Below are 18,640 nucleotides of genomic sequence, written 5' to 3'. Positions count from 1 at the left end.
AAACAAACCTTTTATTTTAGCACATTGATTTTTGTGAACTTGAACGAAGGTCAAGGTCACTAACGTTACAAAACTTATATCAATTAGCATGAACAACCTATTGGCCAACTAACAAGACACAAGGACCTTTGGTCATGAAGAAACACAAGTCAAAGGAAAAGTGGAAAGAAAGCTACATTTTGTATGTTTTTCTTTTCTTTTTTTAAATCAAAAGTGTGATATGACTTTACCAGTTGTCATTTATTTTGAAATTCCTGATGTTGAGAGTTATTCTAGTAGCCAACATTTAAACAAGTATGAAAAAACGACTCGTTTTAGTACTATGTAAATTAACGTGTCCAAAATGGAAATTTCTCATTAGTAATGAAATTTCACATACTTTTCTGCTTAAATCTTCAATAAAAAGAACAATTCTTTCTTGAAATAGCTAATGTTCAATCTCAATAGGCGTTGACGCTACCTTGGCAGAAAGGTGTCTGGTTTTCAATTGTTCCATTTTCCTTTAGAGGCATGCTATTTTTTATCACGTACGGATATCTCCTGCACATAAGTTTAAAATAATCGAATACAAGGTGGCGCGCGGTTAGAGCCTTTGATTTTGTCATGCAGAGATGTGTGTTATCGAGACCATAATATAAATATATTTGTTTTTTATTTATTGATCACATTTCTAACATAACAATGGCCTACCCTCATTTTCAAAATCCGAGTGTTCAGCTTTCGATACACACAGGTATATTGAGGATGGAAGCCTTGGATTACGAAGATTGCTAGTTGTTCCTGTAATAACGATTAGCTAGCCTTAGCGTTTTGGTCGTTACTTTATATAAAACAATTACGTAGAGAAAAGTTATCGTTAAACAGAGATTTATTAGTTTCCAGTGATGAGTTCCTTTTCAGAATGCAAGTTGAGCAGTGCCAGAAATGTTGAATGCTAGCTGTTAGCGCCGAAATGGCAGCACCGACTTATGCTCCCCAGGGAATTGAGAATGATATTGGCTGGTTGCAAAGGCTTTATGACCACGGATAATAATTTGTGAACCGCTTTGAGACGAACTACGAACTAGGTTGTGATAAAGCGGTATACACGGACCTCGAATTATTTATTATTATTATGTTACTTATTGCGATATGTACCGGCCTTCTACAAGCGTTCCACAGTTAGAATGACTCTTATGTAACAGAAAAAAACTGACACCGATAACACATGTTTTATTAGAGCGTAAATTGAAGAAAAAAAGGAGATAACTATTACATGACTACATGAGTTATCATATTCCGTCTTTGCGTATTGCAGAGTTATCTTCTCTTGTGAGCAGGTATTCTCTTGATTGTTACGTCATTGGTTTGTGAGAGTAACGTCATCAATTTTTGAGAAAACCATGTAATTTTCTCACACAAACCAATGACGTAACAATCAATACCTGCTCCCAAGAGAAGATAACGCAATACGCAAAGACGGAATATTCCTAACAGAAAAGTCAGGTTTTATCAGTGTGAATTCGTTATTCAAGACCTCGGAATTCCGAACAACTCGTATCCTGGTAATTCATGGGATTTCTTCCGATACGTTCTCAAGACAGAACAAAGCTTACAGTTAGCTATTGGATTGGTTCTAGACATCAAAAAATGACCAATCGCAGATACTCCGAGATCAAAACCTGCAGTTTTTAGAATAGTCAATTGGTATCATCCGCTAGGTGGTGCGGTTAGAGCCTATTTTGTCTGAAGAAATCCCAAGGATGCCGAGATGTGTGATATCCAGATCAAAACCCTTTGAATTTCGAAGTTGAACATGTCGCGAAAACGGGCGATTTCAATTTAAGTGACACAGACGACATTTCGTTCGAATATGTCTTACTCTTACGTATGCTTGTGATACGGAGTTGTTTACAGCCGTGGTGGAAATGAAAGACAGTGGCGTAGCATACATGTATGCTTGTATGCTCAAGCATACACTAAAATTTCGAGGTTTTTTAATCATATATATATATTTACTAATTTCTTTTTAGTGATTAATATGGACCGTCTGTTTCAATCGTAAAAATGTGTAAAAACATTTAAGTCTGATAAAAACATTGGAAAATATCAATTGTTTATATAGAATTCTAAATCAAAAACTAGATAGTGAAGTACACAATTTAATATTATTTATTTATAAAAAAAGTCGTGTTTTACTTGTTAAAGATCAGACTAAAATGATTTTCCAGAAAATGAGAGATGGCTTCTAGGGCCTAGGAGATTTTCTTTTCAATCTATAGGAGGAAAACTCCCCCTCCTCCGGCACTACGCGCCTCGGACGCTCGACCCCCCTATAGGCCTGTAAGCATACTCTCCGAAAAATGATAGATACGCCACTGCCGCATAGGAAGGGTGTGTTCCACATGTAATTGTAAACTTTTGGAGGAAGTGACAGAAACACAGTATATCCCGTCGCTTATTGATGTTGGAGGTCTTACGAGAGACAGGTCCACATTTAAACCTAGTTCAGGTACACCTCAGCTGTATAGCAATTATGAACACGACAGACGGTAATACGTATACCTTCAAAAGCCTGACCGGCGGCAGAGAAAGCCGCTGTGCACAGTTTGTCCGAGTCTGTATATGTTAACGTTTCCTGAGGATAAATGACGATTATAACACAAAGGGAAGCAATGATTTGACAGATTTGTGACGTCAGCAACAGTTACGACTTCCTTCTTGGCTATAGTTGTTATTGTAAAAGCTTGGCCGATATAGGACACTGTTTGTTTACGACTTTAATTCTCACACATTATCCCCACTTAAGAATGTTTCTTAGGAAATATCATCCTTTCCCAAGGACAACCATTATATTTACCTGTCCAATGCTATACTATGTGTAAATAACACCCCTCAATACAAATAGCGGAGTATATAATCTTTCTTTTTTCTTACTTAAAATATCTTCAATACGATCTACTCCAATGTAAAGGGTACATCTGGTCACAAACGGGTTCGTCAGGTCTGGCTTATTTTAACGAGGATGTATGTAAACAGCTTCTGTTTCCTTCTGTCCATTTTAGGTTAAGTGAATGAAGGGGAGGATCCAGGGGCCGATATGAATATGGGCTCCTGGCCCCTTCCCCCAAACACACATATAAGATTTTATTTTTAAATCAAAAGGTTTATTATTAGCCGACATTTCCAGATGAAGTAACAATACATAAGATAATCTAAAACAATACAAAACCAAACCAAACCCTGGGCCCGGATTTTCGGTGTCCAATTCCAATGGGAATATCCTCGTTAGATCTGCATCAGACTCTTCACTTACGGTTTCCAAACCTTCAGTTCAACAAACACATCAACAAATAGTTAAATATATATTTTTTATTATTTTCAAAAATGAACATGTAACCTTTTTATATATATTGCAGTCATTATAAATCAATTACATTTGAAAATCATGTTTTAAAATCCTAACATGCAAGTCTCTAGCTATCATTTTCCTCTCCAAGTACACGTGCCACGTAGGCGTGTGTTAACATTATTTACACGTCAACATGACAGAAATGTATTCTCAGAGATACACACTGGCTTCACTCGATTTACACGTGGTGATAAGGGAGTACCAAGAGACCACGGTCGATGTTTCCGGCGTAAAACGTGTTTTAAAGGGAAAAGTAAACAACCAAAACGTATCCAACAACGCTACAAATCAACTTGAATTTAAATATTTTTTATTTTGTTTTATGATTTAAATATTATTGATATATGATAATGCTCACTTATTTGCATAATGAATGTTTTAAACGGAATCCAACAGGAATTATACTGGCAAAATCAACAATATAAAAAGATTAATTTCAATAACGTAATTAATTAGGCACACATGGTAATTTCGATGTTCAGATCAGGGGAAATTTGTAATTTCATGTAAAAAATAGTTAAACTTTTATCAAAATGAAATATCTCACTCCGATTTTGTAAAAAGTTTTGAATGAAGTAAACAATATATATATATCACAAATATCTGACAAACATCTGACAGCGGTTTTACTTTATCACAAATTAAGTGGCTATAATATCAGGTAACTCTTGATTTCCTATGGTAACAACGTATGTCTGTGTGAACTGTCGGCATCCAGATATCACGTACTCACTCACTTCCATTCGTTCACAAATCCCTTCCTTTTCGTTACAGTAAAGTTAAGGAAGCCCTGGGGTTATTTCTATACATCAGAACTGTCGACCAGTACACAGTCCCCTACCACTACCCGCCATATACATATATATACCTAGCACACACTAAAAGGCTAGTAATCACGTTATATTACAGCTAACGTTCGGAGGACACAAAAGCACGCAATGTATACTGTTTACAACCTATCGCTCTCAACGACACAATAAAATATATGCTACCTATAAAAATGTACAGCGCCTGTATATAATTTCTCGAGTCATAAAAACAAAATAAGTTACAGGTATACCCGTGTAAGTTATTTATAGAATGCCCGCGTGATAAGTAACTGTCAAGACTAACAACAGTATTTGACACTGCAATTACTATGAAATGCTACTCGGTACTCCGGACGGTAACGGAAACAATCGATTGGTATATCTCGGTACTCCGGACGGTAACGGAAACAACCGGTCGGTATATCTCGGTACTTTCCGTACGTTCCAAGTGCCACTTTAGCAGGATTATTTTGGCGAATCTGAGTTTGACCATATAAGGAATGTTTGCTGTAATACCGCAAAATGCCCGGATGTCAATAATCAAATGGCATATGGTCTGCCTAATACCCCTTTAGATAGGAGTGGCAATGTATATTCTGTATTAAATGCGTGCAGGAAGAGCGTTAACATATCATAAAAGCTTTGTCAATGCCCCGATACGTAACAGTACCCTTTTATTCTCTTTCTCCCTCGTGCGTTCTCTCGCTCTCCAATCAGACAGAAAGACAGTCGGTAAATCATGTGACCACCATATACTGACCAATGGTAATATATAAATCGATATCAGTAAATAATCTTGCCGTACAAATAAAGCATTGTCATCTTACAAAACACCTAGCGCCTTCCTTTACACGGTCAATTCATTTTCAGCAAGTTCCAACCAAAATAACCCATTGAGGACTTGATCTGATCCAATCGATTTGAACGCACAATGGAAGGCGGTTCAGTCAAATTGTATATATACACTGTACAGTATGGCTACGTGTGGAATACGGGGAAGGTTGGAAGACATCACGTGATCAAAATTAAGGTCATTTCCGATTAAAACTGCATGGAATTAAAAAAATAACTTGTTCACATGTTTTAATTAATGTATGTACATGTCTATAATACCTAATCTGTATCCTTCTGGTAAATACTTGGTGGTTAATTTTGTGTATGGCGAGTTTAACATGAATGCCGTAACAATATTATACACTAATAACAACTTCACATAAAAATCGCCTATACTAACAACCAAGGCACGTATTCTGAGATCTCTCTAGTCTATTGTTATAGGAAAACTAGCCTACAAGACGAAATTCAAAATTGCAGATTTCGCGTGAAGCCCAAAATCTAACTGCTTCAGAAATTTATATCTAATAAAAGATTCACTATAATTTGGAACAATCACTTCCTCTGCGAATTGGGGAGGGAAAATTGGCAATAAATAGGTTTTAAAAATTTAACACAGTATGAGTTCGTTGTGATTTCGTTGAGCATTCTGGACCATTTAAAATGATTCAAAATCAAAAACATTTCACTTGACCATGTTTACAGAAATATTATCGTTAGTATAATACAAGGCAACATTGTCTTCTCAGAGACTAGCTATACACAGATTCATCTTGGTAGATGCCTCAACGAAAATTTGAAACGAACACTGGCAAGCTTGCTTTAAAAATAATGGAAGCATGACGACTTTGAGTCTGAATGAAATATCCACCCAATCCATGAACACGTGACCATGTGGTACAACCGGGTGTTAGAATTTTTAACATTGGACAAAAACGATAAATTATGAGAGAAAAAAAATCTGAAACAACCGCATATCATTTATAAAAGCTTCACTGCAAAAAGAAATCATTCGTTGATTATTTATCGCCCTTCCTTTTTTAATAGCATCATGACTTGTACATTTTATCTAGTCTACAACAGGACAATCCACAAAGACGTATATGCACACGATCCGATGATGTTATGTTTATGAATGTAATAAAATAAAACTATGAATTGCGTATATCTTTTCTGGAAATCATATTACCGATTGATTTAGCGTACCTACAGAAACTAAGCCAGAATTTCAACTGGGATTTGTTAAGCTTTAAAAAAATCGAATCTATGAACAAAGAGAAAGGTATTGAGCAGTACTAAAATAGCTTCACGCTCTGTAACAACATACACGTGACACTTGGCAAGATGCTCTGGATTCCGATAAGCAATCAATATTTTTCATAAGCTATTATTCCCGTTTCCGGAAGAACACAACCGGAAGTGAAACATGGAAGTTCAAGGCAATATGAACACTTTACAGTAGCCGTGTTTGCGCCATTACACGAATCCCTATTTCAAACACAACATTCACACATCGGTATCGTCCTAATAATACTTGTGTTTATGTTTTAAGATTTTAAGAAATCTTTCGAGTTCAATTTTGTCCATTTTGATAAAACTTTAAAAAAAAAAATGATAAAAACATCAAAAATATCAAATTACATTTTAACTTTGTGTGTTTGCAAGCTAGGTTTGAGCTTTATCGAGACTATGATGAAACTGGGCTAGGTGTAATAGACGCTTGGCAAACATCGTAATATTCGACACGTGACTAGTATAGTGAGTCCCTGGCGTTTGTTCGATATGCTACCCTCCAAAACAGTTCCTGTCCCTCATTGTGTGTAACACAGCTGGTTCATTAACACCGACTTCTGACGCGTCGTCACATGACAAAACAGATGACAAAGTCACGTAACACGTCATATTGACTTCCCATCACATGAAAACGTCATCCACATTCAAGCAAGCCAATATCGCGTATTTACACGTGATCAACCCATTTTGGAATGTTGATTATTTTCTCTGGAAATGTTACAATATTTGTTCTCCGTTCATTTTTTTAGCCAATGCGCATGGTCAGCGCGCATGGTCGGCGAGCACCGTAAAAATGCGGCACGAAATGTCATGATGGCAGTTATTGAGTAGAACACCTCGTATTCGTGCTAAACTAATGTCTAAATCATGGATGAGGTTCATAGTCCTCGGCCATCTTTTTCACAGAGTCTTTCTCGCGATAGATTCCCCATAAATTCATTACTAAATCTGTGAGGAGAATGGCGTTTGAATTCCTGGCTACAAGACGCAATACAAATAGACCATCATCGCGCAGATAGTCGTCGGCGAAAGACTTGCAGATTTTCTTGTCGTCATTTCCGTGTAATTGATCCTTGACCTTCAAGAACTTTTTGACGTATGCTACTCTGTTCTGTTTGACGACTGTTCGCCATACCCAGAAACAGAAATTACCGAGGGTAAGGACGGCTACGAACACGAACCAGAACCACAGGAAGATGAAGATCTTCTCGTTGAAGAGATTGATAGGAAGGACACATTGTACTGTCCATCGCTGAAGATTCTGCAACTGGCGGATATCGAAATCACACAATGTTACGCGAGGAAATCTCGTTGATTCACGAATTGATGAGCCGCTGGCGAGATCTCCCATAACCTCTAGTCCGTAAGCTGAGTAGAAGTCGTGTCCCATGAACCCGTTCAGAATGAAGAACTGGCAAATGATGTTGACACAGTACAGAATTTTGACGAACATGTAAAGTCCTATGAGGAAGGTTCCGTCCCTCTTGTTGCATAGCAAGCAACATACCTTCGATGCTTTTTGACGCATGCGCACCACGAAGTTGTATTGGTACTGGCGGTGAGTGTCCAGCCACCGGTCGATGTAAACAGCGATGTGTTTCACGGTCTCATCCCGTTTCTTGGGTTCGCTGGACTGGGTGTCGGCGGCCATGTTGACGATTCTCTGGACGTTGATTCCACTGTATCCGTTCAGCATTCTCCAGACTAAGCATGGGAACTTGAACATAAAAGCCATGAACACTAAAATGATTGGCACCCACTGGTAATAAGTGAGCTCTTCTTTATCACGCGCCTCATACGCCTCCGGGATGCTATCATCCATCGGTATATAGTAAGTATTTTTAATCCAACAATAGGATTTCGTATACGAGACATACGACCCCGTAAATTGTGCGGGACACCAACATTGGATGGGGTCCCCGACATATTGGCCGCCACCAGTAAACACGGCGAAGATGCACAGTAACACTACTGTGTAAAGATGGTTCATACGATCTATCCAGTCGTCGTCATCATTCCCTTTGAGTTTGTTCCAACTCGCCCAGCTTCCGAAAATCCAAACGATCCTGAGACAACAGAAAGAATACAATTTAGTCACGGAACAGATAATAACACAATCACAAGATAATGTTACAGAACTATCAGTGTTTCAAAGGACACAACCCTAATAAAATGTTCGAAGCATTTACAAACTCTCGTTGTTTCAAAGGGACACAACTGTATTTATTATAAAATTCGAAGTACTGTATTTACATTAATCTCGTTGTTTCAAAGCGACATAACTCCATTTTATATAATGTTCGACGTTATTTCATAACTCTTATTGTTTCAAAGCGACTCCTTCATCAAAAATATTTTTTCTGCAGCCCAAAACCTAATTTAGATAATGTTTTTAAACACCACAATAAAGATGACTTCGGGCTTTTGAAAGAATATACTGAGTTAACTATCTAAATTTTAGAAGAATAGAATAATATTGGATTTGCATTTAAATACAAACATATTGCAAAAGTTTCCTACATTTACGTCAGGGAATATAGAAATGCTTTATATCATAGTGCTGGTTCAAATTTTATTATATTACGATGACCACGTAATGATTTGAAGATGGGACTTGTACATGTCTCTAGATCCCATGATCTCCGACATACAATTAATATGCATTGACTTAGATAGACGCTAGTTATCAAAACGAATCCAGGACATAGATATATGGGGTTCGGTACACATTTGGATGACAAAGAAACACGGAAATATACCAAGGTCGAATGTCTACAGTCACATAACAATAGACAGTTTGCTTATCAACACGAAAGAAAGATATTCTTATCTGTCGGAGTACAAAGTATGCCACCTTGGACGTATGGCCATGAACTCATTAGACGTATGGCCATGAGTTCATTAGACGTATGGCCATGAGCTCATTAGACGTATGGCCATGAGGTCATTAGACGTATGGCCATGAGGTCATTAGACGTATGGCCATGAGTTCATTAGACGTATGGCCATGAGCTCATTAGACGTATGGCCATGAGCTCATTAGACTAAGTACTAGGTGAGAATTTATTTAATCCCAGGGACAAGTCCACTGGAATAATTGGGGTTTGTATAGGGAGCATGAGAAAGGCTGTTGACAAATCTACGACAAATGTGAAAAGGTGAATGTGGACCCTTTAGGGCATTTAATTCCCTTACGTAACTCGGCCATATACACGCAGGTGTTGAATGTCGGACCCCATTTAAAAGGGCTAATTGCATCATATTACGTCATAACGGCCAATCATGAAAGACCTCCCGTTGGTAATTAAAGTCCGAGACGCGGACAAGCTTACGTTAAGATACATGTGTGGTACACAAACGATGTAGACTGGGGCCCCACACGGGTGTTTTATGTATGGTCCCCGATTCAAAACCTCATACGACGGGGAGGTAACTAAATACGAGATACAAAACTCGAGAGACGTTCGACTATCTATTGTTCATGTCAATTAAAGGTTGGCCATCTAATTACCATAGAAATTATTAATGTCAATAAAATATTAAAATGTATATATAACCGGTGCTATGCAGTTTCCTGGTTCACCTATAGACTCTCATAAGTAAATAAGAGACCATGTGGTCCTTGCAATAAGTTTAGTCATTAGTCCAAGCTATGTGTCAGAATCAAGAATGTAAGGTGCTGCAATATTTGCGTATCAGATGAGCTGTCGGTGTGTGGTATTTCACGTAGTATGTGTGGACCGTTAATCCAGCACATTACTGTCGATCGATACTTTCAACTTTCAACTTTTCAACTTTATTCTCTTTCACAATACAATGTATAGAGAAACATATTTACAATATAATATATAGTAATTGTAGTGTTCGTAGTCGGTAGTACACAGTACTGTTTTATAATATATACACATTTATATCGAAGAGGTCAAATACTGTTATTAATTATTCTAATAAAAGTACAAAGTTTCTTCAGTGTTTTTCTATTAGTAGTATTCATCAATTCATTAAACTTAATTACATTTGGTCTTGTCCAAAAATATTTATATATAAATATATATATCGATAAGACAACTCTTGTCATCTGTCCCCGACATCCCACTCAATTACCCGGCCAAGTCAATCTATATAACGTAAGATGTTATCAGCGAGTATGTGTTGATTATAATATTGTAAAAAATGAAACTATTTTAAGACGAACAAGTAGAATTCGAATTCAACAACAAGCAATAATTTACATATATAAATTCATATTTTAAAACCATATTTTGTTAAATGTTGATTTTTTTCCGTGTTTCTTTTTCAACCGGGTGTGTGACGCATTTAACGATATAATAACTTATTCATATTCACAGCGAGATGCCAGACAGGCAATACGGACTGGCATACATACACAGAAATAAACCGTACGTGACAGACATTCTCAAAATGTCAAACTCGTACAATATGATCCGAGTCATTTTACAGTCGTCTAAAGTAGCTGTCTATATATCACAAATTACAAACCACAATTCCCACACACACCATCTCCGTGTTTACTTATCTCGCTGTATGCTAATATACGAGTTTTCCTTGATATTATTAACTGACAAGAACTTTTTTCTTAATTATTCTCTACTCGGAGGGGGGGGGGGGGGGGTATGTTAATATATTGGTGATAGAATAGAATGGCTTCCAGCCCTAAAGTTTCTGTATAGAATTCTTAAACAGTTCTTTAAAAATTTAAAAATTCTTAAATTTAACTACTAGTTAACTTACCTCTAATTTGAAAGATAGGGCATCGGGTGGGAATCAGACGTGTAAATGATCAAAATTAAGAATAGATTCCATTTTTTTTTTATTTACTTAAATAGTCTAGAGACGGAGTCTAATAATTAAAGGCAGCGGATTTAATTTTCATAGATATAACTAATCTGCTAAATAGGCAAAATAATACTTTTAATTTCGACCAGTCAAATTGCTGTAATATTCCACAAATAACAATCGACCTAAAACGGAGCCTTGACGTAGTGCTTGTGATAGGTAAACTTGTGTAAATGCCCTATTCGTGGGCGGAACGGGCTTAATTTGAAATTCCATATCAAGCCTCTCGACATGGATGCTTGGGAAAATTAAACATGAAAGTTCATTTTAAGAAACCTGACAGCAGGCGTTTCGCCTGGCTGCCGAGGACTGAATGGTTGGTTGTAGTGGTTTAATTAAAAACATGGGGCTATTAAAATGGAAATCTATTTAGATAGCCAGGAACCGTAAACTCACTGACCACTATCTTACAAGGGTATGAACACCGAGATCTAGGGTCTGATGAAAAGTATACGATCTTATTTCACAATAGATCTTTCACCTTCTCAAGGTCGGAGACGAGACGGACATCGGATCCGTTTCATTATGTGTAAAGGATGATAGCGAAGAAAAGTAGTTTGATACAAAAAGATATGAAATAAATATCAAACCAAGAGCTTGATAGTTCTTAATAATGTTGTTTTTTTCCCGATCAGAACAATTAACTTGAAGGCAAGATAATATTCACCATGAGAACGGACAAGCAAATCTAATGTGAGATTTGAATTTTTATTATTATTATTGCCTTGACCGTCAGGGATGACGACGCTGCCAGACCTGATGGCGTTGTTAAGTTTATGGTACTACAATGACCCTTTGTGGCCTGTGTCTATTTATAACTGTAATTCAGCACGAATTTAAATCGGATGTCGATTAAATGTCCCCCCACCCAATAAAACCATAAAATGACTTATCTTCGAGAATTTTATCTATTCGACCTGCATGAAAATGTGATTAAATGATGCGACTGTCGTCTCATGACAAGTCTCCTAACTGTGTTCTCCATGTGTAACTATCAAACTGGACCCTTTTACTCGTAGTTGCTGTTCTAAACGAAGACATACGATTGTAATAAAGACAACTGGTCTAGCGCTTCTCATTAAATATGAAGTCGTAAATCAACGCCTTTGAAACTATTGACTTTCTTGCAAACCTAAGCAAAGTCAACGTTACGCAACCTTTTGATCTAATCGCTTTTATTTGCAGTAAAATCACATACATATGTATATCAGATACATTGTCGGTGTCATCAAAAGTTGACTTTCAGCGCTGCGGGACAACGGTACCACGGTTAGTTAAATAAGATCAAGTCGACATGCAGATAAAAATTGGGAATTTGCTTCTGGCTTTAAAAAATATCTCCTTTTTATCTCCCAGTAACGTGTTACGTGATGTTAATATCTGTTTTTAGGTTCTAGTTTGACCGGAAGCAATGTCTAGTGTCTGATGAATTTACAAGGGAGATTGCATCATACGTTTACACCTGTCCTTATCACAATAGCCAAAGGAAAGACTCGTCCACCACTGTAAGCATACCTAATGACACGTGTGATGGAGAAAGGGTGTACGAATCTTGCATAACTAGTATATATATTATCTATTTTATAAAAGGAATTTAAGCACTTTATGATGCGGTTGTCATTTTTTATTGCGTTTTTCGTGATCCTGTCAAGATATCTTTGTATTGGACCAAAAATGATCAAACATTGCAAGTTTTATTAATGACACTAGCCCTTTAAATATTTGTTTTCTGAACGATAGCTTCAGAGTGACGTAATATAATGACAACACTACAAAAACAGAAAACCTCTCCACTGTCGACTGTGTCTTTATGGGTTGTATTTTTTTCTACAGGATCTTAGCTCACGGTAATTTCACCTTGACCGATTGGTCAATGTTGTCAATGTTATCTACTAGTCGAATATTGGCATAAATTGTGGTTCCTGATGTTCATTTCTTAATTTGTGTGTTTCAAGTGTAACGCACCGTTATATAAAATACCAGACGAATTTCGTCTTTTTCTCTCTCGACACGGCACAACTAGCTTTTATAAACACAGATTATTTTACTTAAGTGACATACAAGTTGTTCTGTTATGATAATCCTACACACGAATCAGTCATACGACATAGTTGATATAAAAACATTATGACTGGTGGGGTTTTATAATAGCATGTGATCCCTCTACTTTGCATGTGTGTATCACATTCGTTCCTTGACAAAGTCTGATTGTAAGTCTGTGTTGTAACATTTCACTTTGGTCAAGGAGGTCACAGCGCTAGGGATTATAACGAATTAGACTTTGATTTGAATGTTGAAATCGGCCGAAGTTTAAAGTAGATGTACAGATAGCGGTGAATTATACCGGCAATATTTCTACGTGTCAAGTGAGTAACGCATTGTTATAATAAATTCATACCCGAACTTACATCAATTACGTCGTGCAGAAAATGATTGTCCACGCTAGATCAGTTTAAAACAAAGAAAATGAAACTGTACTTCCTTTGAAACGCCTATGGGTAATTTTATTGCTTATCACGGTGTAGATCACATTCTACCATTGAAAGATTCAGGATATTTTTGTCTATTTCTATATCCTCGCCGATTCCGACAGATCTGTTCGATATTAAGGTTTCCTTTTACATGTGCTCCACGACTTCAATGTTACCACTTAGTAGTACCACGGCGTATTTAGCCCCGGGGGTATGCTAACTAATGTATTCCGGACTGTACGTACGTCAGCTGTCAACTACTCATCTCCACCCCCAGGGCTACAATTGGATCTCGCCATACCAACAGACAAAGATCAGATCTAACTTAAGAAGCACATCCCAATGCAGGCTACAAAATACTATAAGATTTTCGATGTATTATAAATAGCATGTTTTTTTCTCAGATTTTATTAAAACACAAGTAAGTAAAAGGCATTTAACTGATTTAAAGTGTCTACGCTGCATTAAGTTTGTAACGCGATAGATCTAACCTAAATTATTTTATACGGAGTTACTTCCCCTTGACCATCGCTAAAAAGTACATACAACGACAAATTATTATCAGGTTGTGCTATATAGTCGCGGATTTTAACCGATAAGCGTTTAATACGATACTTGACGAACAAAAGGCGTGAGTGGTTTAGTGCAGGTAGTCTGTTGTGTAGTTCAAAAGCTAAAAAAATATCTCCCCTAGGTTTAGAAACTCTCTTTATGAAAATAATCTAAGATCTAGGTTTTAAAATCAAATCAATTTAAACTTTAAAGTATAAACCACATAAATTTAGCGCAAGGTGCGTGTTTTGATTTTGTTTGTTCGTATAAATGTACATTAGCTTGGGCTAGGTTATATTCCATGTTTTGAATTGCCTGTTTAGTCCTCTGGGAAGAGATTTGTGTGCCGATTCACATGCATATTTTTATTGCATACGTGTGAGTTAAACGGTATTTACTAATAATAATGTCACCTCCGTGGTAAATAAAATGTTACTCAAACGGTAGCACCACACATATTTATAGCAGTTATACTAACGAAACATTAATGTTTTCTTTTAAATCAGAACTTGTGTAGAAAAAATACTTTGTAGAAAAATTCATGTTAATATATATCCTGGTTGTTAAACACACGGCCCTATAACAATGTTAGAACCTATAACAGCTGACGTTTAAGAGATTTACACGACCGTCACACCATTATTTACTGTCGGTGTTTTAATCTAAAACCATAAAACGTCCAGAAACACTCAAAATCAGGAGAGGACAAAATGTGTTCTCCAGTCCCGTGCTATTACTACATTAGTTTATATGGCTTCCATGAGGCTAAATTATTCTGGACAGGACTCAAATTTCTGACATTAGGATTGGTCCACTGGCTTTTCAAGTAATAACATAAATACATCACATGCACACTGTTATTTTCTGTAATTACCATGTGAGTAAATAGAGTGAATATTGATAGCTTGCCATCCCGAAATGTCACAAAAATTGACCTTCAACCAAATACCAACATTGTACATGTTATTTACACCGGTAGCAGCTTATCATCAAGTAAACCGTCTTGTATACTAAATCCTACACAATTTATCTGATAAAGTTGTCGTATCTGAAATCTGGTTCATAATCTACGTATCATATACAAGTTAAGTTTTTACAACATTGTGTTTACAGATATGTACCTATCTGGTTTAATTCCTACAGAGCTCTGTGGGTTTGATATACCTGTTTCTAAATGTTAATATCTAAAGCATCTTGTAATTATTCACCTTTGATATTTATTGTTATCCCTCGATATGACTAACCTCCTCAGAAAGAAGGGCTCCAGAAGGGGAAATTTGTTCAATACTTGGTTCAATACTACGGAAGACTTTGATATTTTTAATGTGTTATAGACTGTGGGAGGCCCCCTTTCCTGTGTACTTGCCATTGTTACTTTATATATTAGATACGACCGACAATAACCAGCCCATGATATTAATTGTTACCTACCACTTGTTGCCGACAATGACGCTAATTATTACATAAGTATGTGATAACAAACAGACATGTACGTACTTTTGCATGTGGTATGTATCAACTGCACGTGGGAGAGGACCAACCTNCCCCCCCCGATAAATTGGGGTGGGGTTGGGACTCACGTATGTCAGAATAGTGTTGATTTTTATGATGTCATATGCATATTTTCTTTCCTAATTTGTAATTGGTATGTTATATTTCTCCAACATTCGCTAAATTGGTATAAACTATGACAAGCAAACAACATCTCCTGATTTCGGTTTCATTGTATGTACCCGTGTACGATGCTCAATTAATAATAATGACATTTTAGCGTCTTATGTAATGATTTGATATTAAAGGAATTTATCACACTCTTTAAACCATTTTACAAATAAACAACAAACAACCACCCGTTGTCTTCGCTTTGTGTTCCACCCCTCGGGCTTTGTTATGTATCACCCCGGGGACCTAGCTGGGACCCACTCTTTGTTGTGTCTAGTAAGTGGTTACAGATAATGTAGTAGCGACATATGTAAGGTAAAACATGTCCGCTGGTAGATGTTTGCCCGTTTACGGGCCCGTGTAGCTACTGCTGTCCAAATAACACACATAGACCCTAACACAGACGGCCTGGCCCTGAACACATGTCCACAATTAAACCCCTAACGGATCAAATATCACAGTGTGCTAGTGAAACACGAGTGTACGACGATTCCCACCAAAATCCGGGGCCGCAAACAACGCCAGTTAAACCAAAACAATAGAAATGCGAAATGTATAAGCGAGGGTAAACTGTATGAGATGTGGCGTAGTGTGCGAGTTTACATAGCATGTACCATATATACAATATAACACAGGTATACTCACGACATGTTTGGCCTCCCGTCACTCTAGTATACTGTCACCAATGTCCACCTGGTAAGATAAACAGACCACCACGTATAGGTAGGTGAACTCCACAAAATGTTTTCGGGTTGTAACTCAACGTAGAAATGCTTTATGTTAGTTCACTTTGAGTTAAATAACTTAAACGAAAAGATTAAAAATTCAAGTCATCTTTCCAAGTGTTCGAAACAGAAATGTGTTGAGAAGTGAACGACACAACACTCATACAGTCATGCATGAGACCAATGAAAGTGTCCAATCAGACGAGAGAACGCTAGGTCAGAGGTCATTATTATGTGTGGAGTGTAGAGTGTAGTAGAGTGTACAGTGTGTAGATGAACACGCCAACTCCTGACAGTATACATTCCCCACTTTAAACCAGATTTTACTTCACACTAGTATGTTAATATCATATGCGATTATCATAATAGTATGATCAAGTGAAAAAATAAAGAAAAAATGAAGAAAATATCGATCGATAAAAGTGAAATTGTCCCCAGTTATTTCGTCATATCTCTATTACAAAGCAATCGGCACTCCCGGAATTAAATATCGGAATGTTTAATCAGGAAATTAAGATTTCTAGTTGTTCGGTGTCAAAGATTAAAAAAAAATCATGAATAACTTCATTTTTATTTTTTAGATAAGTATTCAAATCCAACTATGTTTTCAAATTAATTTTCAATGCAATTTTTTAAACAAAAATTGATATATACACACACACTTAAAGGAGCATGGATTCACCCATAATCAAATGGAGGGTTGCACGGGGGACATGAATTCTTATTAGATTCCCAAATAAATAAAAATAATAATAAGGATCTGCTTAGAAATTTGCCAAGCTTCGTTGGTTTCCTAAAGCATTGGAACCCCGACCATACCCCCACCCCCGGGATCACAGGTACTGCTTTACACAGTCACGTGTATTCCAGGAAAGTCTGGGACTGGAATGGTCTTATCTGGCACAATAGCTGGTAGCACACCTAACTATATATACTACACTAAGATAGCCTGGCCGCTGTCTTCATACACCTCATACACCATGACATGTTGACAAAAGTTTGGACAGTTTACGACTTATACTACAGGTTCCGCTGCACCATCTGTGACTCCGAAAAAAAAAGAATATTTACAACTTACGCCTTATTTTATAACAACAAAATGTGATGTGTACACTAATAATTTACAATTATAAAACTGACAGAAATGATGTAAAATGATTTAGAGGGGAACATCTGTAAATGATGAAGTCAGATTTCATAATACGCTTAAGAGTGAAGATCTCTGACATCAGCATTAATAAGAATGATTATCTATAACATTCAGTCAGAGACGTATCAAACCGAACACGCCCCTGATTCAGTAGAACTTTTATTTAAAACACTCATATTAAACCCCAGAAGGACATTTTCCATTGTTTACGGATCAGTGACTTACGACCCGTACATATTAGACACATGTCAAATGTCATCATAAAACAATGGTCGTTAACGAGACACGTACCGACTGTCCTCTCACTGTCCTGACCTACATCGACACGTGACCACAGTATACCATTGTGTTGGCATTTGCCGACACGGATTCCATTTTGTCCGTCAACACCCTCCGATGTTGGAACTATACTCATTTTTAAACAGGATTTTCTTCCGTTTTCGTTTTTTTTAATCAGAAGTTGTTTTATTTCTCTTTTTACCCTTTGGAGTAACCAGAGGCGTGTAAGTAACAGTACAACAACGGAATAACATACCTACCAGTCTCTCTATGTTGGCGAAATTCCCCCGATATATTTTTTTATTTGTTTTTATTTAATTCACAGCATTTTATTTTGCGTAAATTTCATTAATTGGCATCAATATTGAGGTACTTTATATGATAATTAGGTCGCCCATTTGATCATACACATTTTCCGAAACGAATATGTATCTGTTCTGTTCAATAGCTTTAAATATTATATTTCAAGACGAAAAAGATTAAAAACATTCGTCCACTTCTATCATATCATAATTTATCATACTCGAGAAATACTTCGGAGTTGTACATAAAGGGCTCCACTGACGTTGGTCTATCAGACAGGTAGGTACAGGTAAGTGTCGGAGACACAGATAGCA

At 36.8% G+C, this 18,640-nt stretch overlaps 1 protein-coding gene across 1 annotated transcript; it reads right to left on the bottom strand.

The window, feature by feature from the left end:
* Positions 1 to 4,021: 4,021 nt before the first annotated feature.
* Positions 4,022 to 16,786, bottom strand: LOC110461598 (innexin unc-9-like). Its single transcript, XM_021515137.1, has 2 exons — positions 16,515 to 16,786; positions 4,022 to 8,393 (listed from the first exon to the last, which is right to left on the bottom strand). The coding sequence occupies exons 1-2, from the start codon at positions 16,517 to 16,519 to the stop codon at positions 7,193 to 7,195; spliced, it is 1,206 nt and encodes a 401-aa protein (XP_021370812.1). The 5' UTR covers positions 16,520 to 16,786; the 3' UTR covers positions 4,022 to 7,192.
* Positions 16,787 to 18,640: the final 1,854 nt, after the last annotated feature.

The sequence above is a fragment of the Mizuhopecten yessoensis genome, unplaced genomic scaffold (assembly GCF_002113885.1).
Source record: "Mizuhopecten yessoensis strain PY_sf001 unplaced genomic scaffold, ASM211388v2 scaffold10639, whole genome shotgun sequence".
Classification (NCBI taxonomy): domain Eukaryota; kingdom Metazoa; phylum Mollusca; class Bivalvia; order Pectinida; family Pectinidae; genus Mizuhopecten; species Mizuhopecten yessoensis.
Note: the sequence above shows the minus strand (reverse complement) of the source record. Positions and strands in the feature narration are given on the sequence as shown.